Source organism: Coloeus monedula (assembly GCF_965178545.1).
Source record: "Coloeus monedula genome assembly, chromosome: 1".
Taxonomy (NCBI): domain Eukaryota; kingdom Metazoa; phylum Chordata; class Aves; order Passeriformes; family Corvidae; genus Coloeus; species Coloeus monedula.
The window spans coordinates 111,271,396-111,298,340 of NC_138781.1; the positions used below are offsets into that span (position 1 = coordinate 111,271,396).

General features: G+C 40.4%; 1 protein-coding gene across 1 annotated transcript; it reads right to left on the reverse strand.

Annotated features, from left to right (window-relative positions):
- Nucleotides 1-624: 624 nt before the first annotated feature.
- Nucleotides 625-25,203, reverse strand: ABHD3 (abhydrolase domain containing 3, phospholipase). Its single transcript, XM_082281493.1, has 9 exons — nt 24,849-25,203; nt 23,144-23,307; nt 20,341-20,523; nt 18,595-18,640; nt 15,650-15,762; nt 11,665-11,838; nt 10,974-11,022; nt 10,724-10,889; nt 625-2,668 (listed from the first exon to the last, which is right to left on the reverse strand). Exons 1-9 carry the CDS (start codon nt 24,993-24,995, stop codon nt 2,490-2,492), a joined length of 1,221 nt encoding a protein of 406 aa, XP_082137619.1. The 5' UTR covers nt 24,996-25,203; the 3' UTR covers nt 625-2,489.
- Nucleotides 25,204-26,945: the final 1,742 nt, after the last annotated feature.

Here is a 26,945-nt window from a genome sequence, read left to right on the forward strand (position 1 = left end):
GCCCTTGTGGCTTGGAATTTCATTTTCTTTCTATTTCATCTTTCCAGTAATGAGTACATTGATAACTAACAACTTTCTTCCATCATCAGCATTACATATCCCTGTTGATGCCTGGATACTCAGATCACATGAAAAGCCAAATAAAGACCCTGTGAATTCACAGTGTTTTGAATAGAGGGCACATTGTGGACTTTGGCTTACTTGTGAAACTGTGTGAGGTACAAAGTTATTGCACAGCAAAAATGTTTATGGCACTTGTTTCTAGATTGTGTGTACCCTGTAAGATCTGAGGTAAGTGTCTGTGTTTTTTGTTTCAGAAGATCTGACTGGGAAAGCTTGAAGATATCCATATTAAAATTTGATTGTTACCATCTTGCACACTATGGTTTGAACAATGTATTTTCCCTGATGGGGTCTAAGGAAAAACACTGTACATCTTGGGGGGGGGGGGGGTGGAAACCCCAACTTTACTGATTTTTGCTTAATGTAGCTTTAAAGATAAAAGTCCCATGGAGATTTGTATAGGTATTGGATCTAAATTAAGTAAGACTGTCCAGAGAGAGAGAAATTCTGCCATTAATTACTTTATTTAAACAGTAAGGTGTGATTTAATATAAGTGGTTTTATCTTTATTAATACTTGATGCTGAGTTTTGAACAGTACTGCACCTAAACAATTTTACAAATATAACACTAAATACAGTTTATTGCTCATTGTTTTTGCATGACCATAAAACCTGGAAATGAATACAAGAATAAATAAGGCACCCTACTAATATGCTGATTTTCTGTATTGTAGTAGCATGCACAAAATTTCGTTTTCCTTTTGCAAGTCACTTTTCTAATTTTTCTTATCAGAGAAAAAATAAGTTAGAGTTCATTATTTGGGCAAGTGACTGTTTGAAAAGTCAAAACTTGAAAGAACTTTTAAATTTTCTTAATTCAACCATCCACCTTACAAAACTGCTTTCGTATATCATGTCCCAATTTCTTTTTCTAAAAACAAAAAGTATTTTTGTTCTTCCTTTGCTGTTACTAGGAAACATGCCTTGCAAGGGGAGTGTTCACGTACTGCTTGAGACAAAAGACCTGACTTGCTTTTTTTAGCTGCATTTTCTTCTTGTACTGACCCCGCTCAAAGATAAAAATAAAAATGCAGAGGCATCTTTCCTGACTTCTTATTCAGCTAGGCCCAAATCAGTGATCAGCAAAAGGTAGGAGCTCCACAGATGCTGCTTAAGGGCCTGTTTTAAATTTCAGTATGCCCTAAATTAGGGCTTCCCAACAGTTTCAAAAGATATTCTGTCCAAGTGTCCTTTCTCCTCAAAGGCCCGCGCTGGCTGTCACTCTGTGTCAGGGCTCAGGAGAACAGCGATGCCTTGGCCACCCTCACAACTCGTAAGCCGCTAGGGCAGAAGTTGGTTTGCAGTGGCTTCAGTGATGTGACAACCTACTGCCAAAATGCTGACAAATGATCAAATATAAAAACCAGAGGCGCAGCTCTGACCTCCATCCCAACTTTCTTTAAACAATTTGTTCCATTCTTCTCAGAAATTATATGAAACAATAGCTGAGATAAAAGGTTTGAATTTGTTGGGGTTTTTTTGTTTAAAGCAGATTATATAATAATTTCCTGATGCTCTAATATTTATTCTTTAAAGCTGAAATGTTCTTGCAAGGTAATATAAACATAGCAGGTTCAATCACCGAGTTTACCATTTATATGAAGTATGTGTTACTTATGTGACAACACCCAGTTTTACATAAACTCTAAAATGCAAAATGTCTTTTAATTACATAAGTTATTACAGTACTGTTTTAAAGGAATATTTTGGTTATATGTAAACACTGTAAATTAGCTCTTTAAAAAATAACCATGTAAGACAAGTATGGCATTGACATAGTTTAAAAAACAATAACCAGCCCTAAATCTGGATACTCTCAGGGCAGAACAGCAAAAGCAGGTATCAATCTAATGCTATGGAATAACATGCTGAATTTTTGACTTATTTGAAGAATCAGTACTTTTATTTGATCCCTCCTTTTGTTTTCATATTTTAAGATTTTCACCGTCAGTGCCCTGAGGAATGGGCCAACTGGTACTGTATGTGACAGGATAATATATAAGCTATTTTGTGTGTTGCCATTCTAATAGTAAAAGCCATCTAAATAAAGTCTCCTAAATACATACTGGTTTAAATTAAAATCCTGAGGAATTATAATCTCTCTACTTGATAGTTTTGGTTAAGTGCAATTTGATATATGCAGAACACTGTTTCATTTAAGGTCATTCTTAGTAAGGCATATTAAAAATAAATATAAAAGTGACAACATAATATTTAGTTTCTTGCTACAAAATCTTAGGCAAAAATATTTTTGCATGTAGTAATGGACTTTATCCATTTGCTGGCTTACAGGAGTTAAAATCTGTGCACTAAGCTTAACTGCCCTTGTCAGAATGTGCCACTGTGCTATAATAGTGGTCCAAAGCTACATGCTAAAGATTTTATTTCCATGCTCAAACACAGCTTGCACAAACTGCTTGAAGACTCTGTCCATGTAAGTGCACTTCCTTGGCCATATTCCTTCCAGAAAACCGATATGGCCTCCGCATGAAGTCAGAACCAAAGCAACGTTTGCATTTTGTTTGGCAGTTTCTACTGGTATAGCTAAAAGGGGTGGAAAAACGTTTTAAGTCCTTAAGCTTCTATGAAATGCCAGCCATTGAGTAATTTCTCATAAACATTCCTCATATTATATATGAATAAATAGGAACAACATTAATATATGCTTAAATGTCTTACAGGGTTTGGAACTACAGCTGTATTAAAAGCCATTTTTCTCATCATTAACTCACCTTACCTGTGTGATTTTTTTTTTTTTTTTTCCCTGTGGCTGCTGTAAAAATTTCAGCTTCATCTTTCTTTCAGTCACACTGATGGAACAGCACCCATGTTAATGCATACTTAGGATTTACTATAAATAGTGTAAGTAAAAGGACAATCAACCCTGTACTGTTACTGCAATATTCACCTTTAGGAAAGCTGAGGAACTGGGACCTCAATTGCAATTGTACGAGACTCCAAGCACAGAACCTTTAATGTCAGGGTTAAGATTTGGTCAGTAAGATATCCTATCAGATAATAGAAAACATTATAATTTTATCTGATCTGCCATACATTTACACCTGCATGTTTAGACACACCATACAAACACACTGGCAGAGATGGTTCTTGCCCTGAGGAGCTCATAATCTAAGACACAAGGTAAACAGAGAAAGAGGAAGGGGGAAATAACTCTACAAGGACGAAGAAATCTGTTCTGTGCCACCCAGGAGATTAGTGGTTCTCTACTGAATAGTGACTGCTAGAAATTATTTTAGAATGTAGATTATTAGACTGGATAGTACAAGGATTTTTCTTTTGCTGGGTTAGTTTTCCTGATCTGATTAGTGCCCTAACCGAGTTCCCCATGTTAATGCCAACATATGAATAGTGGCAGCCACAGTCAGATGGAGCCTTCAGTGAGGGGGCCATTTCAGCAACAGCCTACAATTTGCTTAAAGGCATCAGTGAATGACACTTGAGATATGCACTGATCTGGAAACGGGAAGGAGGCAGGCTTCAGTGCCTCTTGACTCTGCATAGATGTGTGGCTTAATCAATTCCACCACCTGGGCAGTTCCCTTTGTGAAGGAAAATAGAGGTCAGTTAGCATAGACTGACACACAGGAAGCATATGACTTTACAAAGGGTACTTGGTGCGATGGGATGACCCTGTTATCATTTGAACTGGTTGACACAGCAGTGCAGCTTTTTATCAAGAGTGCAAACACTACAGATCCATAAAAATTAAGTTATTTAATCAAGTTCCTCTGGAGTTTTAGGTATGCCAGGTATACTTCTGAACAAGCAGAAATCTCAATACATTATTTCAGTAAAGAATGCCTTTCAAAGTTCCAGTTTTCAAGTAAGAAACTTTATGAAATGGGAAAAAAAATCATACAGATTTTTGATTATTCAGGTTTGACAGAAAAAGCAACAGCAAAAGAAAAATACTTTGTTCCAAAAGAAAGGAGTAGTAGTAGTTTCACTGCGTTATCTAAAAAAGGTTATGACAATAAAGCTGATTTTAAGTCATACACCGCTCAACTAAAAATGCATTGTCCCTACAACACAAAGCAGCAAGTCATTCACAAGAGTTATATTACTTCCTCATTTACTTTAAAGTATTTTTGAATCAGGTTCAATTTTGGGGGACTTCAGTTGTTCACATCCCTTTCTAACTGCACTTCCTTCAGAGACACCTTCCACTCATTCCAATTTCTAGGAGTCTGTTCCTTTACCCCTTTATACATTTGCTATCTCAAAGGTCATTATCCTTAAATAGTCCCTACCTCTGCATATTACTACCTTCTTCATAGAGATGTGCTCCTTACTTTCACTTGGATGCTGGCAGACTCATAGCTGTGTCCTTGAGATGCTGGTTTGCCTTCATTTTCAGCAACCATAGTAAGAGCACAGAGTAGCTCTTTGCTTAGCCAAAAAATGACCCCCAGCCAGAGCAAGTCACAGGAGAACTCGAGTGCAATGACTGTGGCGAACAGCTGTGCAACTTAAAATAGATCGGGGCAGAAGCACTGGACCTGTGGAGCCAGTCTGTGCCTCAGAGGTCCCTACCAGCCGTGCCTGAACGACATGCTCTGTTCCACTCCAGGGCCTCAGCACAGAAGCAAGACCAACGCCTGCATAGCTGGGCTAGTGTCTTTTGTGAAGGTGTGTGACAAGCTCCCTGCCCCTAACATGAGGTACCTGACCATGCCCTGGGGGAGCAAAGACTGAGCTCCAGAGGGCAATGGGGGTTCTCTTGCCGAATATAGGAGGTTCTTTGCTACTCAGTGCTATCCATTTCTTCCACACTTTCCCTCCTTTCAAAATTGCATGCATCTAAGTAGTTTATCGCTTCCAGCATTTACTAAGTGATTCTGATTCTTTACTAGGAGGAAGAAACTGTGCTTCTAACAGTCTGCAAGAAGTCCTTGGCTTTTCCTTTCTTCAGTTGGAAATTTGAAAATACTGTATGCAGGATCTGGGCCTTTTAAAGCAGTACTGAGGCCAGACTAAGAAGTCAATGATGTAGAAGCCTAGACTGAGGAATAGCACACACTGAGAATACGAGATGCAGAAAACAATGTGTTATTTCTTGCAATCCAACACATGCATCATTTTCAGACTCAGCAAGCGCTTGTCTGGAGTTTTGCCTGAGTTAATCTGCTCAGCAGTCTCCGATGTGCCTCTCTTGGATTCTGTGGATGAACACATTGCCATGTACAGAGAGTGGCTGCAATTCATGTCAGCTTCTGCCGACTGCATAGGAATTTGCTACTTATCTGTACCAAGCGATCTGTTCCTCTTCCCTCCAGTAGCCTGTGATCCATGTCAAACAGAATCCCAGGAGAGAAGTGGGGATCAGACACAAACCCCATGCCTGCTTCAGGCAATGAATCACACTTTCCACACCCATTCTGCAGCTGTCTGCCTGGTCATTTATTAGTCCCCTCTGTCTGAGAGGACTAATAAATAGGCTCCTGTGCAAGAGTATGGGGAAGAATATGTGAGGAGAGACAGATTTGACCTCCAAGAATCAGAGACAGGCATGAGAACTCCATCAATCCTAACCGATTCAGGATCAGCTGCTAACTGGCCTGAACATACCTCTTCACTAGCTAAAACATGCAAAAACATGACAGTCATTCACTTCAGCAGACTAGTGTGAATGTGTAGGGAGAATGTCCTTTCCTGTAAGAAACTGCCTTGCTGGGGGATTAAAAGGGAGATCATAATAAATGTCTCCTCTACTGTGCTAACCTAGCTGGGGAAGCCCTTACAGGCCAATCTCCCTGTGACTTCTGCATACCTGTCATTCAGAGGTTGCCAGTGTACTCATAGCTCCCAAATCAATTTGCTGGTGGTCATTCATTCCCAAACTGGCTGGAAATACTGTAGTGGGTGCCATGTGCTGCCTGCCTCTGAACAGCTACAGTGGCTCTTTCCTAGAAGCTTACCAGTCCTGCACTAGGATGCTGGTTATTTTCCACACCTGGTAAGGTGCAAACCACATGCAGGTCTTTAAAAATGTCATCTTCCCCATCCTGAATTTCCCCCTATTTGTCCATGTAACTCCTCCCCAGCAGAGTTTCTTGCTCTGCAGGTTCTTGGAAGAGAATTGAATATGTTGTGTTGCTCCTCAGTGCCAAAATGCAAATGATGCTTGGCAGTGGTGTGGTACTTTTCTCAAGGCTGTTTCTAGGGACTGTTAGCCATCCAATAAATAAAACCACAATGCAGCAGAGCAAATTTTACAATGTAAAGGACAGATGAATGGAGCACTGGATGTGATGTATTCTAGGAGATAGGATGGCATGCCAAAAGATACCACAGTTCATTTTTGTCCACATGTAACCTTCTAGTTCAGTTTTTATTAACCAAATCTGTACTGCTGTTTGATCCAGCAAGCACAGACCTGTGATTTGTGATCACAGAAACACAATGTAAATACTTGTATGCAGAATTACTTCATTCAAAACCAATTTGTTGTACATTCTTTGCCAAAAAGAAGTTATTCTTTTTTTAAAAAGCAAAAGAAAAGAATAGATAAGTCACTGCTGTCAGACATTCCATTGTTTGTTTGAGTTCTCTCTGTTCCCTAAACTTTTAACCTAATTGTTATCTGTCTGGCCATTCTTTGGCCATTTGGTCTCTCCTGACAACTTCATTCAACTGTGCTGTTTACATAACAGGATGCAAAATAACACCTAAGAGCAATTACTCGAAATTTGGATTCAGGGGGACAGAAAAGCTTTGGAGAGTTCAATACAATATATATAACTGAGCTTCAGACATGCACTTATTTGTCACAGTGGATCAGGAAGGAACTGGCATGGTACCTAGCTCCAAGGGCAGGCTTCCAGCTCGGGCACAATGCTCACCAGCAGCAATTAGCTAAGCATTAGTATAGTGAAATTTAAGTCAGATGCCTAATACCCTGCTTAAAGTCTCTTCAGAGAAAAATGCCACTTCTGATGAAAAGTTAAATGTGGCAGTGATAATGAATGCTATCACCCCATTTTCCTGATTTATTTTTTACATTTAAAAAATACAAGGACTTGACTTGGTTTTATTACGTATTTCCTGAAGCAGTGGCTTGTTTAAATTAGTTATGGTGAGAGAAGTGTCATGCAATGAAGAAAGCATTTGTTTTCATTAGTCAGTATTATGCAATATGAGAATTGCATTCCAGAATTAAACTACAGATACATCAGCTGCCAAGCTCTGTGAACTTTAAACAGCAACATTAAGGAAGGACTGCAAATTGATTGCTTCTTCCTAATACTGGATTGAGATCAAATGGCACATTTTCACAATATATTTAAAAATAACTGCTGGTAAGTACAAAGCATACCAAAAAGCACGTAAGAAGAAATGATCAGGTGGCAACAAGCAACTGAGGCAGCATCTGCACTTTTTAAGGGAAGTGTCTCTTTAGGTCCTCACTGTGTAGTGACAAAGCAGACTTGGTTTTGTATCCCTCAAGCTCTGTTACTGGAAGATAGATGTGCCTGGCTTTATGGAAACTATTTAAACACAAAGGAATTCTGGCATGGCTCTCTCCCTGATGAGTTTTCTAGGCTGGTTTCCCAGCTCTTGGAAACTACAGCTATCTACAAAAGAATTGGAAGGTAGCTTAAAAGCTGGTAGGTATTACTGGGAGAGATGAGGCATGAAATAACCAGTCCCCAAAGCCAATAAAAGGCTGGGGTTTGGATGAGTATGAATTTTGTGGCTTTGAATCCATTATACAGTTGTGAGTGGAAACTGCTTGGTTGCCACAGGCTTCCATGTGTCCACACATTTTTAAGTCAAGAAAACCAAGCCAGTTGCCAGAATAAAGTCACCTCCAAGAGTAACACCAGCCCTTTATGTTTGCTAACATAAAACAGCTTGCAGAAATATCAAGATGAATGAACTCCAGTAACTAATGGCAGCAGACATAAATCCCAGGCTGCGAGTTGGGGTGCTGTGTCTCCTGCCAGCACAACCATTCCTAATGAGGGTGCACAGCACAAATGAAAAAGGAGCCAAGGATAGACAGATGTAACAGAGTTGTGCTGTTAGCTGTAAATCAACGTTGTCCTGGTTGCCCTTTCTGAGGTAAACTTGTCTCCACAAGTACAAGGGTTTACAGCTAACAGCATTAACTCTGTGAACAAGGAATAAATGAATGCCTAACCACCCAAATATCTTCATGGAGAAAGGCTGGTTAGGGTCAGAATTTCAAGAGACAATTGACAGTCATTACAACAGACTTAGCACTTCTTGTTTCAGAAGTACTGGTGCTCTACCTCGCCCCCCTATACACTTCAAGACTTCTAAGGCATCGTCACAATAGTTTTGATACCTAATTTTACACAACCAACGATCCCACTGTTCACAAAGAGTTGTGTTACTTTTTAAAAACAGCTTCAAGGATGGAGAGATTTGCTACAGCTGTACTCTAGGGGACTCAATCTTTTGAGTACTCAAACAACACATCACAGTACTGCTGAGGCTGTAAGAGACCTCTTGAGATAATCTAGTCCAGCAATGGCAGGGTTACCAACAGCAGGTCTTCCAGGGCTGTGTCCAGTAACATTGTGAGTATCTCAGTAGATGGAGACCACACAAACTATGCCAGCATTTGACCACTCTCACAGTAAAAAAAAATGTTTTCTTGTGTTCAGATTGAATGTCATAGGGTCAGATCAATGGCTGGCTCTTGAGAGCTGGAGGTAAAAAGAGGATGGAGTATCTGCACTAGCTTTCATCTAGCTAAAAAATGTCCCAGTTCCAGTCATAATAGGCTGGAAAAGGTTAACAAATGTTTCAGGGAGTGAGGCACACTGACTGGTTTACTGCTGTTGTCACTATGCTAACTAGGTAGACCCTGCCACAGTTATTACTTAACTTTAGAGCAGAAACCACAAACTAAGTGGTTAAGCTAGTGCTAAACAAAGAGGTGAAGCCATTGTTCCCTGTCTCAGCTACTGTGAAAGAAACATGGCACAGCAGATGACCTCCCTACAGTTCTATGAGGAAAGTCATGTCCAGGGTCCAATTTCAAGGAAAAAAAAGTCCCACAGAAGCTAGTAAATACAAAGGGATTAGCTCAGTTTCAGAAAATCTTTGAACTGCATATTTTTTAAAGGTTAATACAGTATTCTAGAATAATATTATAATATTGCTGTGTTTACTCAGACCTTATTTCTTTTATAATCCTCTGTTTTGGCCAGTGTAGGGGATAGGTAGTTTGGCTAATCTAGAGTGACCATTTTTTTCCCTCATATTAGGTGTCTGTCATCTCTTTACATTGTCCATGCAAAGCACAGGATGCTTTTTGTTCCAGAGAGGAAGAAATCAGACTGTCTTTTTCTAGTGCACTCTACTGGAGCGGCCCTTTTCATGTCACATTTGTCTCTAACTGATCTTTGAACTATAAATAGTAATGTGTGTGCATGTTTCTGTATGTGTTGTACATCTGCACACAGATAAACTGTACACACAAGTCTCTTCCAATTCTTTAATTTCTGCTTGTTGTTCTAATCTGTTTGCCTGTTCACTTTGGTTTCATGACTCATTCTGCAAGAATCTCACTTCACTTGTGGTGGCAGAAGAAAACTTCCCTAAAATAAATCAGTTGTATAAACTTCATTTTTAAAGGTGTCAGGTGCTTACTGCTGAAGACTGTTGCCTCAACCAGCTGTTCATTTTAGTAGTTTTCCTCTACATTAGCTTTTGTTCTCCTTCTCTTCTCAGAAACTATAACGAAAACACAGACCACAGGAACAAGCATATATTTTCAGGATAGTTAGCAACAGGGTTTTGATCTTCAGAGGAAAAGCAAAATGTTCATAATGATCATGTGTTTAGCATGAAACAGAAAGAAAATGGAAAACAGAATTTTCAGCCTGTTACTTAGCTGATACTGCTGCTCCTTATTAATGTCAATGTTCCTCCTTCTAAGAGCTCACCTTGTGTGTATCTCTTCCCCTGCCCTAGGTTTTGGCCTACATGATTAGATGTAACTAATCTAACTTTGATTTTTTCTTACTTTTAATTTACAGGCACTGGAGGTGGCACTGAGATCAACAGATCAGGATTTCAAATCATCTCAAACATAAGCAACTCCCAAACATTCTTTGTAGGGCGTTAAAAAATGGCAGTAAAAAACCCTACTTGTTTCCAGTTTGAATTCTGAATGTCTATATCCAAACATCTGAATCCAAGTTCCTTTTTTAGTGGGTTCTCTTCATACTTGGTGAACAGAAACAGGTGCTTCTGAGAGGGCACTACATCTGGTATCTTCCTTACAGTGAGGTAACTCATACCCTAAATGTGCGTATTTCTTTCTTTTGACTGTAAAGACTCCACTAATCCCTAATGAGGCCACCCCATATACTTCTGCATTCTTTTAATACTTCTGTATTAATCAAATCTCTCCATCGTCATCTGCTTTATATGTGTCTTAAACTTAACTGCAAGACTGATCCCTCCATGGAATTTTGATCCTACAGCAAGTAACATTTAAATACACTTCTACAAATAGGTCTGAGTTTATTCTCAAACCTATGTAGTTTGTCTTAATGACTGCATATACAGACAAATACATTTTAAAAAGCCTAAACTTACCATGAGCTGGTGAGAAAACATCATCCACAGAGTTTAGACATAACACTGGAATTCCTACTGACTTCAGCTTGCGACATGGGCTAGCATCTTCATAGTAATCATCAATTGAACGGTAGCCAAACATGACTGAAGTGAACTGTTTATCAAATTCTCTAACAGTTCTAGCCTGAAGTACAGAATTCAAATAGGGAACTATGTCAGCATTTGGAAAACAGCATCCAGCTCAAGCAGATGTAACATTTTCACATACCTTCATCACAAGATCCATATCAAATAATTTCTCCAACATTTGTCGATGCCTATAAAGAAGGATGGAAAAATCAGGGCTTGTTTTTTTGTTGTGTAAACAAACATAGAAGTTCTCTGCTTTACAGATACATTTATAGAAGTAACTGTCTAACATGCTTGCTTTTAATTTTCTGTCATATTAAAAATCTGTCTGGAATCCGAGAACAGAATAATGTTCATCTATATGTTGGCACATCCAGAAATATGGTAAAAATCTGCATAAGCCACGAGAAAGATGCCAAAGATAAAAGAACTTAATATTTGGGAATACAAAATACAGTCTGGTTTTATAAAGTCAAGGATGAGCTAGGCTTTTCTGTGCTTTTGCAGTCAACACCAACTTAAAACAATTATTATATATAGAAATCTACTCAAAGTCAGTATGTGCAAGTCTAAAGGTTTTAAAAATCCATTTACTTCATCCATAAATACAGAACATTGGGCTTGTTGTGAGTCCCTTGAGTAGCAGATAAATTTAGTCATATTGATGACAAACTTTCTTGAAAAGACCCCTTTGATTTCAAAACTTACCAAATAATTCACAAAGAACAACTAGAGTTGTTACAGCATTAATTTTGCCAATATTTTTATACCTGCTGTGGATCTCATATTAACATCCTTCCACCTGCTAAATAGTTCTGAAGGCAACTCACCTGCTGATAGAGGATTGTAGACAAGTGGTCAAGTAATAGTTGAAAAGAAGCCAGTTTAGTGGCTTCTCCAGAGATTCTACAGATTCAAAAACATTCCAACCCGCAGAGAAAATTGCAGCTGCCATTAAAGGAGTGTCTCTGCCAGTTTTGCCCAGGTAATTTAAAAGAAGCATGCTACAAATGAAAAACAGAAACATATATACTATCAAACTGTTTGCTTCAATTTAGAGTAAATAGAACAGTCAGCCATGTTTTTGTCTGTTTTTCAGTAGTTTCTCATATGAGTCCGACAGTTGTGCCTAGTACACCTAGAAGACAGTCACATAATCAACATGTGACTCATGAAGTTTACTTGCTCTCTCTACTATCAGAGACGAACAGGGTGTGCTGTGTAGGGTGTGAGTAGGAGTGCATTTAGAAACAGAGATGTACTAGTCTTACTTAGATCACTAAAGGGAGGGAAAAGTCAAGTGATTCTTACTCATGGAACAGGTATTCCCAAGTGTTAGTAACTTTTACCATCTTACAAGCTCTTGGTCTTCCTGATGTGATAAATCTGATCAGCGTGCCTGACAAATGCAAGCTGCCCCTGGCACACCTGCCTCACTATGAAGTCTTCTGAGATTAAGGTAGTGCCATTACCTCACCTCACACACGAAAGAACACAGCTGTTCTTTAACACGAAGTATGTGAAGAATGAAGTCTTGGATAATGAATAAAACTACAGAAACAAACTTGTGACCCAAATAAATGGTCTTTCTGACCAATTGCAGCTTATAGTCTCTACTGCTAATGTATACTTGAGTTGCAAAAGGGGGGAGTTCACAAGCATCTACCCTTCAAATGTAGAAAAAATAAAATAGCAGGAATAGAGTAAAATAAAAATACTGACAGAAAAGCTCTAAGTCTTCCTTTACTGCCTGAGACCTCAAAGTTTACAAAGAGCATTTTAATACCAAGTCTTTAACAAAAAACACTACAATTAATTAGTAATGTTAATATAACTCCCTGGATTGCCACACTGTAGCTTGGCTTCGTCTATTGTACTTCAGAAGACAGCAACCTTTAGCAAAGGCATTATGAGCCAGCCTGCTATCACAGAGACTTTATCCCTCTGCACTACCTACCAGATCATAGGACAGCAGTCCAATAAACCAATCAAAAAAAAGTTGCAGTAACAGAAGAAGCACTTCTCTAACAGAATTCACAGAGTATATGTAGTAGAGAGAAGGCTTAGGAATCTTGATGCTACAAAATAAAGTCCCTTTCCACAATAATACCTACTGAAGATAGTAGAACAGGTGGTCTTTCATTTACATTTACATGTCTGTGATGTGAATGTCTATTTTAATTCTTAACTGGGGCAAATGTGTCTTATAAAGATTATCTGGCTATTCAGAAAATTCTGAAAAGCAACAGATGATAAAAACTCCTGTAAGATTAAGACAAGTGGATGATTTTTGCAGTATGTCCCTTGTGACACCTTTGCTCCTGCTAAATTTTAAACATGCAGTGCTCCAATTAATTTTGAAGCGTGGAAACAGTTCTCATGTAGATGATTAGAGACTATTCTGGTTTTCTGTACAATTAAGCATATGCTTTCTGGTTTTGGTTCAGGATTTTAAAAACATATTGGAGGGGGAAGGTGGAACACCTTGCCTAAAATTGCCCAGCGGTGCTGGTGAGATACAAGCCAGGAACACAACACAGATTCCCTGTGCCATACTAACAGACTTTGCCAGTATTTTGGATACCATAACTAGGTTAAGCCAAGGACAGAAATGACACTAAGGGCTGATCTGGCCTTTTGTACCAGTCACAGATTTGCCAGCTTCTACCACACCTTCAGCCCTTCATAATTGCCAGGCACAGGGAATTGTAGCCATCCTGGCATCAACTGCTGCAGCAAGGCACAAGCAGGCCAGATTTCTGGAGAGTAGAGGACAATATTTTGATACACAATCAAGGACCTAAATAGGAAAAATATTCTATGGGTCTGCTATTCATATGTAAGGAAGAACCCGTCAGGTACGAGAAGATGCAGAAGAGTCTTGGCCACTGAGATTATTCAGTGGTGGATTTTTAAGGTCAAAAGTAAGTGGGTAAGGTAAGCAGCAGAATTACAACTCTGGAGAGTTGGCTTTCATTTGCCTAGGGATCTGGTTTGCAAGATGCCACATGAGATGGCCCTGATGAGCAAAGGGGTCTGGGAGACCTGTTTGACTTTAAGGCTAACCAAACATAAAGCACATGTGTGATACATTCTGATATGCAGGAAGTTGAGCAAGAGAGGCAGAAGATCACATGGAGAAAAAAAACCCTTCTGAGCAATTTCAAGGAGGAAGTATCCTTAAGGTAGACGAGGGTGGTCTGCCTGGGAGAAACAGTCATTGCCCAAGAATGCAGGGATGCAGTTAGGAAAACTGAGGTTCAGCTGGAGCTGGAACAAGCAAGGGATGTAGAAGACAACAAGAGAAAGGTTTCTGCAGCAAGAAAGGCTTCTCTAAGTCTTTTGGTACAAAGAAAGACTCAGAACAAACAACATCCTCAGAACAAACAACATCCTCTTCTTTCCCCTCATCAGTGAAGTCAGTCATCTCATCATAGAAGGCAATCAGATCACCTTGGTATGTTTTGCCCTTGATGAAAACAGTCACCTTCTTATTCCCCATATGCCTGGAAATAGCTCCCAGAGGATCTTCCCAAAGAACTGAAGTTAGGCCGACCAGCCTTTTTCCCTCTTTGAACCACTCTTCAACAGAACAGGGAACCTAGTGACTAAAGATTTGCAAAAAAGCAGAGGCTACCAGTCTTCCCTGTCTTTACTGCTGAGGTCTGTTCTCAGGCCTACCCAGTCCCTTTGCCTAGTGGCAGAGTTTGGGACAATGGCAGCAGAAGATCAAATTAGGGTCCAAATTAGGGACCAGTTATGCAAACTGGGCACAGACATGACAGTGGGACCAGGTGAAGTGCACCAAAGCTCCAGAAGGAGGTAGCCAATGTCATCATCAGACAACTGTCTATCACTTTTGAAAGGCTGCAGCAACATGAATGGAAAAGGACTGGCCTGATTTGAAAAGCTTCAAAGTTAATTATTTATTTCATTATCAATAACTCTGTTGCTTGAACAAATATATATTTATCTCAAAGCTTCTACATGTCACTGATAGATTAATGTCAATATATAGCAATATATATTAATATCAATATATATGGGCTATATCTGCCCCCCCCACCCCAATTTATCAGAGAAAAGGGAAGTCTCAGGAATTTACCACTGTGTCTGCAGTATTTCTAAGGAAAATTCTCCTCTGCTACGATTTTTGTTAAAGAGGCTGCTGGAACATTTCTGCTAGCTTCTAACAGTGATTTTTTTTCCTAAGAAACTGTGCTATCATTGTCTGTTCTAGCTGTGCTTTCTGGAGAGAAGCCAGGACACAGCAAGTCTTAATACCACATGCTGTACCAACCCATACTGGTTTGAACAACAATACTACTTCTTGCTTCTGAGCCAGACAGAGCAGATATCCACACCTCTTCCAGCCTAACCTACCCACACACTGCAGAACGCAAACAGAGTGAAGACAAATCTTGTTATTGCCAGAGGTTGCTATGAAACATGGTGTATTAGCTCAAGATTCTATTTTATATCCCTCTGTTCCAAAGGCAGCCTCCATACTTTCCAAAGACTGTATTGCCTACCTGTTTGGCTGTCCATCTGCCTGTCACAGTTTCCTGTCTTCCTCTACCTCCCCCCACAATTTTTAAATGTTAGCCAATTTCTACCTTCCCTGACACAGATGAAATAGCCTCCAAGATACGAAGTTTCTGAAAGTCTTCTTCATATTAACTCTTGGAGAGAAACCCAGCTTGCTTGCAGCTCAGATAGTAATGCAAGTATTCCAGAGTAATAGTTTACAATCAGGCTACATCAGTCTTATTTTATGACCACAGTTAAGCTGAGACTTGTGTTACACAACCTTACCCGCCCATAGAAACACCTGCTGCCATGAATGGAGCTGAGGGGTGCAAGCTGTGCACATAATGAATAACAGCCTCTAAATCCTCTGTGTTAGCTGCACAGTAAGTCCTTGGTGTCTGTAAGGAGTCAAGAGGGAAAAAATGCCATCATAAGCTTTTGTATTATCCTTTAAGGACAAAGCAAACTGAACAGTGGATCATTATATAAGAAGATAAATTTAGCATTTATTGTGAAGCTTCACTAAATGGCAAATATAAATCCAGAGCGTTTCACAAGGAGGTGAAGGAAGGAGTTATACTTGTTATCATTACAAAATAGAAGAGGTGACAGGTATCTTCACTATCTGCAACCTCCAGGTCATTCAATCTGAACAGAGAACAATGTGCTAAACTAGACAGAACTAGATCAGAACGAGATAGACACTGATATTTTTAAAATACCCCAAGGAAATAGAAACATATTATAAAGGCTGTGATTTACAGAAAAGGAAGTTAACAATTTTACTATATTCACCCACATTCAAATGCAAAAGAAAGCATTAGATTTCAAGTTCTGTCAGCCAGCATTTGAAAACTAACCCATATTTAGATTCTACATACAACAAAACAAAATAAACAGATAAATAAATTCCCCAGTGTCATTTACCTAATTTAGTAAAGTATTCTATTAACTAAAGCAATGAAACATATATTAGCCCTTCTTTATCCATCACTGGTGTCTCTTTAAATCCTGAATCGAGACTTGGAATGACTTCCACTGGCATCAGATTGAGTAACCCCTTGGGTAAAATTCGGTTAACCACTTCCCTGCTATTGAAGGATACGCAGGGCTTTTGAGCCTCCCCTGCAGAGACACCTGGAATAGGTCACATAATCCAACCTGAGGGACTATCTGGAGCAGTATGAGGGAGACAAGTCCATCTAGGCACCGTAAGAATCACAATAATGTAAGGTTTTTTTCTAATGGTGTTGTCCAGATCTCATCTACAGCAAAATAAAGTTTTTAACTTTAGAGTTGCTACTAACATGTTAGTGACCTGGACTTAACTACAGGTACTGACTGAACTGCCAAAATTCAGTAAAACATTAAAACTAAATATAAAAATACGTAACTGTGAGTTAATGGAACTTATCTGTTGCCTGAAGCAATGACGGATTTCAAGGGTGTTTTTTTTTAATTGCTTTCAGTTAAACTGCCTGGCAATTTGTGGGTGATTTTAACAAATTTAATTACATTAAACTAATTAGTTAAAATACATTTAACAAGAATATTGAAATGTTGACGTCAAAGATTAAGAAATGGAAAGAAAAGCTAAATCTAGATAATTAAAACTGAAGACATTTTTAATTTCCATTTATGTTGCATTTCCAGTTCACATCTGCATGAATCACTCTTCACTGTTTTACATCTTATTAATTATAAACACTGTGAATGTGTTTTATTTTAATTAAATTGTCAACTTTACAAGGAAAAATAATTATTTTTGGTAGCTAGGATCTAATGCATTCTAAGTGTATTTGATTAAAGTTTATATAGCTAGAGATTTATCTTGCATTTTAAATTCAGTTAATTCTGGACAGTTTAACATTTAGCTATGTGCGCTTTGTATGAAGATATTTTAAAACACCGTCTTGGCTCACATTGGCTGTGGTCAATATAATATTTGATTATTCCATAGCAATAATTCACAATAACTTTCAATAATCAATGGGAACAGTATTCTTTAAATAACGATTATGCATTGTAAATTTGAATCTGTCTTTAAAGTGACTAGAAAAAGAACTGCTTACATAACTAATTTCTACTGTGGTGCCTGACTATGCTTCAGACTCATTAACTAGGGATTTTATACTAAAATGTTGAAACCTCTTTGCAGAAAATGTGGTAATTTCAGCTAGTTTGCTGCAGCACAAGAACTTATAAAGCTTAAAGATGTAAATCCGATTACAGTAAAATACACACAATGTATCCAAACAAGGGATCTTTTCTCTTAATGATTCAGAAATTCATCAATAAGGACTTTGTGTGTCACAAAACTGCTTTGTAGATCCATCTCCAAAAGTATGCAGAAAACTACTCTTAATATGGCAATATTTGCATTGAAATGCTTTATCTGATTATGGGAAAACACTCTGAGCTTTTTAAAGTTTGAAACCAGGGGATTAAAAAAATGCAAAACAATACTGAGTATTATGCACATTCATTCCAGCTGCAGAACTGTCAACAAAACGCATATGAAAAAACAAAGCTTATTCAGCAATATTTCATCATGCCTTGTCCCTAGCTGCAGAAAACATTTAGCTTCAAGATTTTTTCATCTGAGGAATGGCCAGTTATTGCTAAGCTAACATGATATGTCCGTCCCAAAAAAATGTCCTCTGTAGCTGAGTTTGTGTCATAATTGTTGAGAAAAATACAAGAACACATTTAACTTTTAGGATACAGCCACCCATATAAATCTAGTTCATTAATTCACTAACATACAGTATGGATCAATTTTAATGTCACACCTTTTTAACCATATCAAAAATACATTTTAAACTGGGAAAAAATTACACTGGATTGTATTTGGATATGTATGTTAAATCAATGGGAGAAAATTGCATTGACTGAACAGAGATTTGCATGTTTTAGATACTGCAGTATTTTTGGACAGAAAAGTGTAAGGATTGTTCATTTTAATTTTACAGATACTAATAATTGAATAATTTCCTAAACTGAAATGTTCAGAAAAAATCATGTGTTGACCAGCTGACCCTCTAGGGTTTCAAAATAAAAAAATTAATATTGGCACATGATCGATCTACCAGATGGCTGAATTCTCTTCTCTGCATTTTCAACCCATGCTCTGAGTTTCTCTCATTTAATCCAACTGTACCAACAGTCACAAATGATTTCATAATTACCACTTCTAAGTGAGAGATGTTTATCTTAGAAGTCATCCTTACCAAAAGCTCCTCGCCAGCAATTCCCCGATTGTTAAAAACCACGCATCTAAAAATTGAGACAGTAAATTCAATTGTACACATTGTTAAATTCACCAAAAGAGATAAATACACCAAAAAATGAAAATGCATGAAGAAATGTGAGCCACTTCCATGAATAAGCTCATCACATAAATATTTACAGACCTACAGATCCTAGAGGCTGACCAGTGTGGAACAAGCTTTATACCAAAATGGAGTTCACTGATGTCAGTGGGACTGTCTGAGCTCCGTGATTTGTTGAGGTCAGACTGCAGGGTGAGAGCCCCAAGGTTTAGCTGAAGATGGTACAGACATGCCCTGCCTGCACTCTGCCATGAGCTCTTCCAGTGAAGGGCTGAGCCTAAAGCTGTGCTCTGAAAAAAGAACGTCAGAGATCCGTGTGTAGACATCCCCCAAAGCTACATAATTCTATTAAATTGGAAGAAATGAGCCAAGTCAAAATTATAATGACAGCTGGATCTAATTTGCAGGTTCTTGGGAATGTTTTTTTTTTTTGTCTGGTACAGCAGAAGTTTCTGGTCTCTCTCTGTTGGTGGGAGTCTCTGAATCTTCTAGCAGTATTACCATGATTTAAGAATCAATACTTTCTTAATAAATACTACTTTTCTATTACTCTTCTACCATCTCACTGAAATAATTTTTTAAAATAATATACATAGTTAGATGGGTTAAAGGCATGAAAGAATACTTATTTGGTATTTTTCTCAAATGTTGCTATTTAAAAACAAAATTATAGCATTTTCTTGAAATCTGACCTAAAGCTCCCCTTTTTAACGTTCTACCTTCTTCTCTTAGGTGATCAAATGCAGATATTACTTTCAGGAATACTTTAAAAATTAATAGTAACACGTTGTTGATTTCAGGGCTTTCCTCTGATATTTCTTATTGGTAAATTTTAAAGTGATTTAAAAAGTACTTTGTTAAAGTGCTGCTTTACTTCCATAAATTAGTAAAGTAGTTATCCAAGTAGAGAGGAGATAGCCAAACATGTAGATAAAAGCTAATATATCCATATTTGAAGAACTTATTAGAGTCAGTACCGGAAGCCAATCTGCAAAGACAAAACATAATATTCCAAATAGAGATCCTGGAACAATGACAATTCATTTTAATGTGCAGCAGCAGCAATATGGTTACATAAAGGAGTCTACTCATCGAATAATCCATTTATGTTACCCAACTGACCAGAAGCCTTAAGAATGAAACGAAATTACACAGTGACAATGAAGAGGTGACAGACCCCCTTAAACACCACCAGTAAAAGAAGGCTAGCTCTCCTTTCTGCACCCAGGAATCTGAGGCTGCTGAATCAAGCAATTTTGGCATTCAGAAGCTGACCTCCTCCAAGGCCTACTGCCAGCAACCCATCCACACGACTTGGAGCTGAATACAAACCCTTTCTCTAGAAAGTGTAAAGGTTAACACAAATACTGATATAATAACTTAAGAAGCAGCAGCAAAGCCCTATGCAGACTTATCTGGCTTTCCCTGCAAGCTCTGGGGCACATCTGTAGGTATTAAAACAGCCCTTCCAAATGTACTGCCTGTTATATAATTCCATTATGATTATTATTACTAGTAACACTTTCTTACACAAACTACTGTATGCAGATCTCGTTTGCCTTAGGAAAGCATCTGATACATAAAGATACTGATATGGATCCTACCAGAAGCAGCAAAATGAATAGCAATGAAATACAACAGTACCTGTATCCCAGTGTTTCACTTTGATGGATCATATGAAGAATGTAGGATTCCTTGCTTGTTCCTGTCAGGCCAGGCAATAACAGGACGGTGGGTCTTGTGCTGGCATCCGGATAATACGAGCTGTCATTATTATCAAACCAATCCAACGAAATCTGTCCTCCATCTGCTGTTTTAATGAGCTCACTGAAAGGTACATTTTAAGACAACACTGATTAAATTGAAAAATACACGCTATTAAGAGTGCTTGCAGTCTACAAATTACCAGGTATGAATTCTGCATTTCTCATTATGTTTTAATACTCACAAAGTGCCACCTGACTAGGAATGTCTGCATTCAGAAAGAGTCACACCTACAGCTGACAAGAGTTAGAACAGTCAATTTGCGGAGTAATTCCCATTCACAGTAAATGAAGACACGGCCTTTCATAAATTGCTGCTGATGTACTGGAAGCTTGTAACTAATGTGATTTTTGGCACTGCCTTGTGTTTTATACAGGCATTTTTGTGTACTGCAGATTTCCTTTGAATCATCTGAGAATCTTTTGATAGCACACTGGGTAATGCAATAAACATTTATCACATTTTTTTTTCCTCTTCATCCAAAGAAGCAGAGTGTATAATGGATTGTTATGTTTTAAACATGCAGAACACAGACACACACTACTGCATCTTTCACCCCAGATTTTTACAAACTGAGCTAGAATGCATTCTTACAGAATATATCTTAACAATGCAACAAATATTATAATATCTCAATAAGCTAAGTATGCATTAAACAATGACAAAAAAGTTTCATTCTTTTTTTTAGAAATGTACAACATCTTCCACTTCTGGGAAATTTGAACAGTTGAAGTGCTACTTTACTTTCACAATTTAGTGAAGTAGTTATCCAAATGGAGAAGAGATAGGCAAACATGTCAATAAAGGCTAACAAATATGTATTTGAATGGTTTGAGAGAGTTGGTCTAGAAACTACCAAAATGTAAGCCTCCCTTGCATTTGATTTTTCTTTTGGAATTCTTGGTAGTGACTACTCCAGATTTTAAGGGTGACCACCCTCGTTGGACTCATTAGCTCAGCTTTGCCCTTTTTCTGTAATGGGAAGTAAATGCAATGCTAGTGAGTACTGCCAACACAATCTCAAATGCTGCAAAATAAGCACTGCCCCATGGAACTATGTTTCTTCTCTCAAAACCCTTGAAATAGAAGTGTACAAGGACTAGAAAAAGTGGACATGGCCATACCACTGAAATGTTTCCTAGTTACTAAAACTAAGGGAAGCTGCTAAATGCTAAATCTATTCTACCATGCAAGCAGAGCTGAAACAACTTGTGTTGCATCCAGGTTCCGGCGCATAAAAGTCCTTCTCCTTAGGTCTTGTGCCAAATGCCTCATTTGCCAGACTAAGTCTCATTTCTGTGTGAAAGAGATCAGCTGAGGACAAACAATAAATACAAGGGGTTTTTTCCCCTCTTAGAATTTCAGCATGAAAAAACACAACACAAACTCCACAGGTAAAAGTTACTCTGAAAATCCCAGAAGTTCTGTATATTCAAAACAAGGCTGAATGTGGCCATGCTACAGTTAAGGTAGGACATGTTGGTTTAATGGACAGACACAGTGACTGCATGACCTTGGCAAAACTATGGCATTTGAACACCGGAACATTTGATACGCCAAGTAATTGTGCTGCCATCCAGAGGGACCTCAACAGGCTGCAGAAATGGGCTGACAGGAACTTCAGGAAGATCAATGAGCAGAAGTGCAAAGTCCTGTGCCTGGGAAGGAACAAGCCCATGTACCAGTAGAGGCTGACCATCTGGAAAACAGCTCGGCAGAAAAGGACCCGAGGGTCCTGGTGGACACCACGTTGAACATGAGCCAGTAATGCGCTCTTGCAGGAAAGAAGGCCAAGAGTCTGGAGGCTGTGGAGGCTTAGGAGGAGTGTAGCCAGCAGATCAAGGGAGATGATCCTGCCCCTCTATGGAGCACTGGTGTGGCCATACCTGTAGTCCTGAGTCCAGCTCTGGGCTCCCCAGTCCAAGGAAGACCTGGACATACTGGAGAGAATCCAGCAAAGGGCCACAAAGATGACAAACAAACTGGAGCCTATCTCCTATGAGAAAAGGCTGGCACAGCTGGGACTGCTCAGCCTGATGAAGAAAAGGCCAAGGGGGAACTTAGCAATGTGTTTACATACCTAAAGGGAGGCTACAAAGAGGATGGAGCCAGGCTCCTTTAAGTAGTGCCCATTGACAGAAAGAGAGGCAATGGGCCCAACCTGAAACACAGGAGGTTCCCTTTGTATGTCAGGAAACACATTTTCAATGTGAGAGTGACCGAGCACTGGCACAATTTGTCCAGGTGTATTGTGCAGTCACCATCCTTATGGAAATCCAAAAGCCATTTGGACATGATCTGGGGCAACTGGCTCTGGGTGACCCTGCTTGAGCGGGGAATTGGACTAGGTGACCTCCAGAGATCTTTTATGACCTCACCCACTGTGTAATCCTGTGAACATATATAACTACATCACTTCCTATATTGTCACCCATATTTCAGTGCTGCAAAACTCTCTGAGCTAAAATAGGGCCATTTGGGAACACTGACCTTTCAAACCTACTTCATATTGAATCCATGATGAAGACGGGTTCCAAGTCTGTGGACAAAGTCATAAAGGTGGGCATAAAGCAACAAAAATAAACCAGGCACAAAGTTGAGCAATGACAGTGGGTGTGACACAGTCAGAATAAGGGAACAGCTGGGTATCAAATCAATCACTTTCCAGAATAAAGGCACTTACTTCCTGTACTGTACTTGGGGTCTAGATGTGATAAAGGGACGCAGGAGTGTCTGTACCCGACCTTCCCAGCACCAAATCGTGGGATAGTAAGTTTCTGTCACAACGGGGCAATATTCCTCGAGAAAGCGGCAGAAACGGTCATTGCTTGCCACCAGCTGGGGTTTCTAGGAAAAGAAACTACAATCAGACATGGGCATTCTTATAAAACAAACTAAAAAACAAATAAAGAAAGAAATGAAAGCTTATTTAAATCCTCTCTCAGTGAACTAGTTTATTTCATATAATCATTTGCAATGCTTTTACCTTTCATGGTACAGAGATAAGTAAATGAAAACCAAACAAAATGCCAAAATGCCCAAGTGAAAAGTGAAACCCATTAAGCATAATGGATTCCTTACCTACTTCTAATAACATACTGATCTAGCTCTACTTTTACCAGCATTGTATCTTCACAGACAAATTAAGTAGGCAAGAAAGATTTTTCCAAGTCTGTTTTCTTGGACTACACAGAAATGACACTTAATCCGCGCATACACTTTGGCCGTGCACCTGTAGTACCTTTTTTAACATGGTAGGACCCTTCTCCTCCCATCTCATTCTACACCACACAAGTGCATCGGTTCCTCATCTCTAATACTCTGCATGCAGACAATTTGCTTACAGTTTCCATTTGTACACCAATTAACATGGAAAACTCCCTGTATGCCAAACACTGCATGTTTTAGCAACTATATTTCTTACACCTCTCTGTCACAGTGACTCCCCAACATGCAAGCATTAAAAGGACAATAACAGATGCTTTGAGGGAAACCATTCCACATAAACAGCTGTAATGGAACATCCTCCCTTCGTTTTTCTCCTCTGACCAAAATCAAAATCAAGTACCCTCTTCTCCATGAAGAGGAAGTCTATGTTCCCAGCGGTTCTCTGAAGGACTGTGGCAACACTCAGGTCCTCAACAGTCAAAAACCTTTTGATATGCGTATTTCAGTTGATTACGCATTCAACGAGGCGCTCTCACCACGGGCCACTTCAGATCGCATCAGGCTCACCGTATCCAAGTAATTTGCGACTGCCTAATTTATCTCTAAAACCACTGCTGACGAGGAGTACCCAAGAGTGCTCCAGCCCCCAAAACACTGCTATTGTGCCTTCAGAGGTACTTAGGATGGTACCGACAGGGACACAAGGACAGCAAAAACTACTTTATCACTTGCCCTGCTAGTAAACCAAGTAGGTCGGGTTGGTATTGTGGAGGACGGTCTCCTAACCTCCCTTTCCAAACCACGGCACCCAGCCAAGCTCTCCAACTGGTACAACTGCATTTTGGGGACTGCCGAGGCCAGAGCCCCTTCCCCTCTCAGACCGGGGACGACCAGGGGAGCCCTCCCTCATCGCAGGCCAGTGGCCTCCGGGGGTCACCGCGGCCCCCGCGGAAGACGCAGCCCCGGCGGGCGGGGGAGGCTGCGCTGCCGGGCCCGTGTGGGGTTCGAGCGGGCTGTCGGCCGGCCGGGACCCCTGAGCCGCACCTCCAGGGGGACGGACAACGGATGAGAGAGGACAAGGCGGCTGCAGAGCCCTGCCCCCCCAGCCATTCCAGGTGCGATCCCCTCGCCTACGGGCGGTGGGTCGCGGTGACCTTCGGGACTGTCCCCATCGGCGGGACACCTGCGGAGCCCGCCCGCCCCGCCGCCCTCCCGCTCACCTTGGCGATGCTGTTGAGGTAGTAGCAGGCGTAGGCGACGCCGAAACCCAGCACCAGGGACAAGCCCACGCCGGAGCCGAGGAACCCCACGCGGACCTGGCTCTCCAGATAGAGGGAGAGCTCCCTGGTCAGCACCTGCCAGTCCATCGCACACGGGGGACGGCACGGCACGGCACGGCCCCACACCCCGGCTGCCGCGGGCAAGCCCACCCCGGGGCCGAAGGAGGAAGGGGAGGAAGAGGAGAAGGAGGAGCTGGCGCCCGCCTCCCGCTGCCGCTGCCCGCGGCCCGCTCCGCGATACAGCGCCGCCCCGGGACCGCCCCCGCCGCGGCCGCCGGGGCCTGGGGCCGGCTCGGAGGGGCCGGGATCGCGCTGGGTCGCAGCCTGGCTCTGCAGGGGAAGCAGGCGGCCCGGGGTGCCTCAGCCGCCGCCGCCAGTGCCGGCTCTTCCGCGGCAGTGCCGCCGGCATCGGCCGCTCCACGGCAGGTGACATCTCGGGGCTCCTTCGCTTTGCCGGGAAGGCAGGGAGGGCGTGTGGGGTCAGATAGGAAAGGGACCCGTCCAAAATCGTAACAAGCAGCTGATGCAGGCATGTGGAAACTCAGTCACTGCCGGGCAGGGAAGAGGGAACATGGGCTTCCAAATGAAGCAGTGGTTAATCAGCAGTCTCTCTCTAAATCTTTTACGTGAGACAGAAGTTATCTGCTGTTACAAGGCATTAGTGAAGACCAGAGAGGAGTACAGGTATTTCTAATTCCCAAGAGAATTTTGGTCAGCTCCCTTTTGAGCTTTGTGTATTCTTGCTTGGAGGCCCTCATGTTTGCTAACTCAGATGCTCCTCCCTTCAGCTTCATAAAAAGACACACAGTATCTGCGTCTTTTCCTTGGCAAAATCCTAGGAGCACAGCTGATAACACGACGATCCTGGAGCTGAGCATCTGCTATTTGAGATGCATGCATGCACCACAGTACACAGAAGTACTTCACCTCTCCTTATTTTATGGCCCAGCTCCATGAACTGCTGAGAGAAGACAGATGTTGCTCAGTGAGACTCTTCAGTTCTTACATTATCTGTGTTTTCTTGCTATATCCAAATTTTAAAATCTAGAAGAAAAAAGAAAAAATATAACAGCACATAAGGAGATGTGGCCTTTTTAACTTGCTCCTCCTAACTAGGACAGAGCTTACCAGAGAGATTCTGCTCTGACATAAAGCATCTCGGTCCAAAATTTTATTGTTCACCATGAAAAGACTAATAAGAGTGTATTGCAGATATCTGAAGAAATTTTAAAATACCTATTCTTCCTATATAGTCACCTATCCGAAGTTGAAAAGAGTGTGGGAATTGGTAAGCAAGGGCAGGGATGGTCTGGGGTTTGTTTTCCCCAGAGCTGTTACAGAAACAGGAAACGGTGGAAACCCACTGTCATCAACACTGCACTTCCTCTGCTGATGGAGAACAACCATACCCAGGTTTTGGTTCTGACTTGCTGGGAGTATGTATGTGTGCTGTACATCCCAGATAAAAGGATTTATCATGAAGGGACACTCCAGTGTGAGAGCTGGAGTAGATAGCTTAGTTTGAGAACATGTAGGCTTCATCTACACTGGGAACTCAAGAATCTTCAGAGACAGTAATTTGGCTGAACTGACAACTAGATTTTAGGATGCAGAGGAACCTGCTACATCTGAAGGAGGAACTGGTTGTTGCTTGCAGGAGACTGCTCTTTATCTGAATCCTACCCCCTTCAAGATGAAGAATGCTTGAGTCACCCAAAATCTAGAGAAAATAAAAATCCCAATTGTCTGAGAAAGAAAAGGACGTAGCTTGTGTCCTTGTGTCTAGAAGACTTCTAAATGCATATCCACACATTTAACTGAAAAGTGGAAGGCATGGCTGTTATGGTTAGAGAAAGCCTTTGAGTCATACAAAACCAGTAGTTTAATGACTTGACCAACAATCAAGAGAGATTGAATGCATGCAAAAAGATCCAGACAAAAAGGTTGATGAGGTTTATCTGGTCTTTGACTTCCACCTACCCTGTGTTGGTTACTTACGGGAATATTACAGAGTCAGGCTAAACTAAAATAAATGAC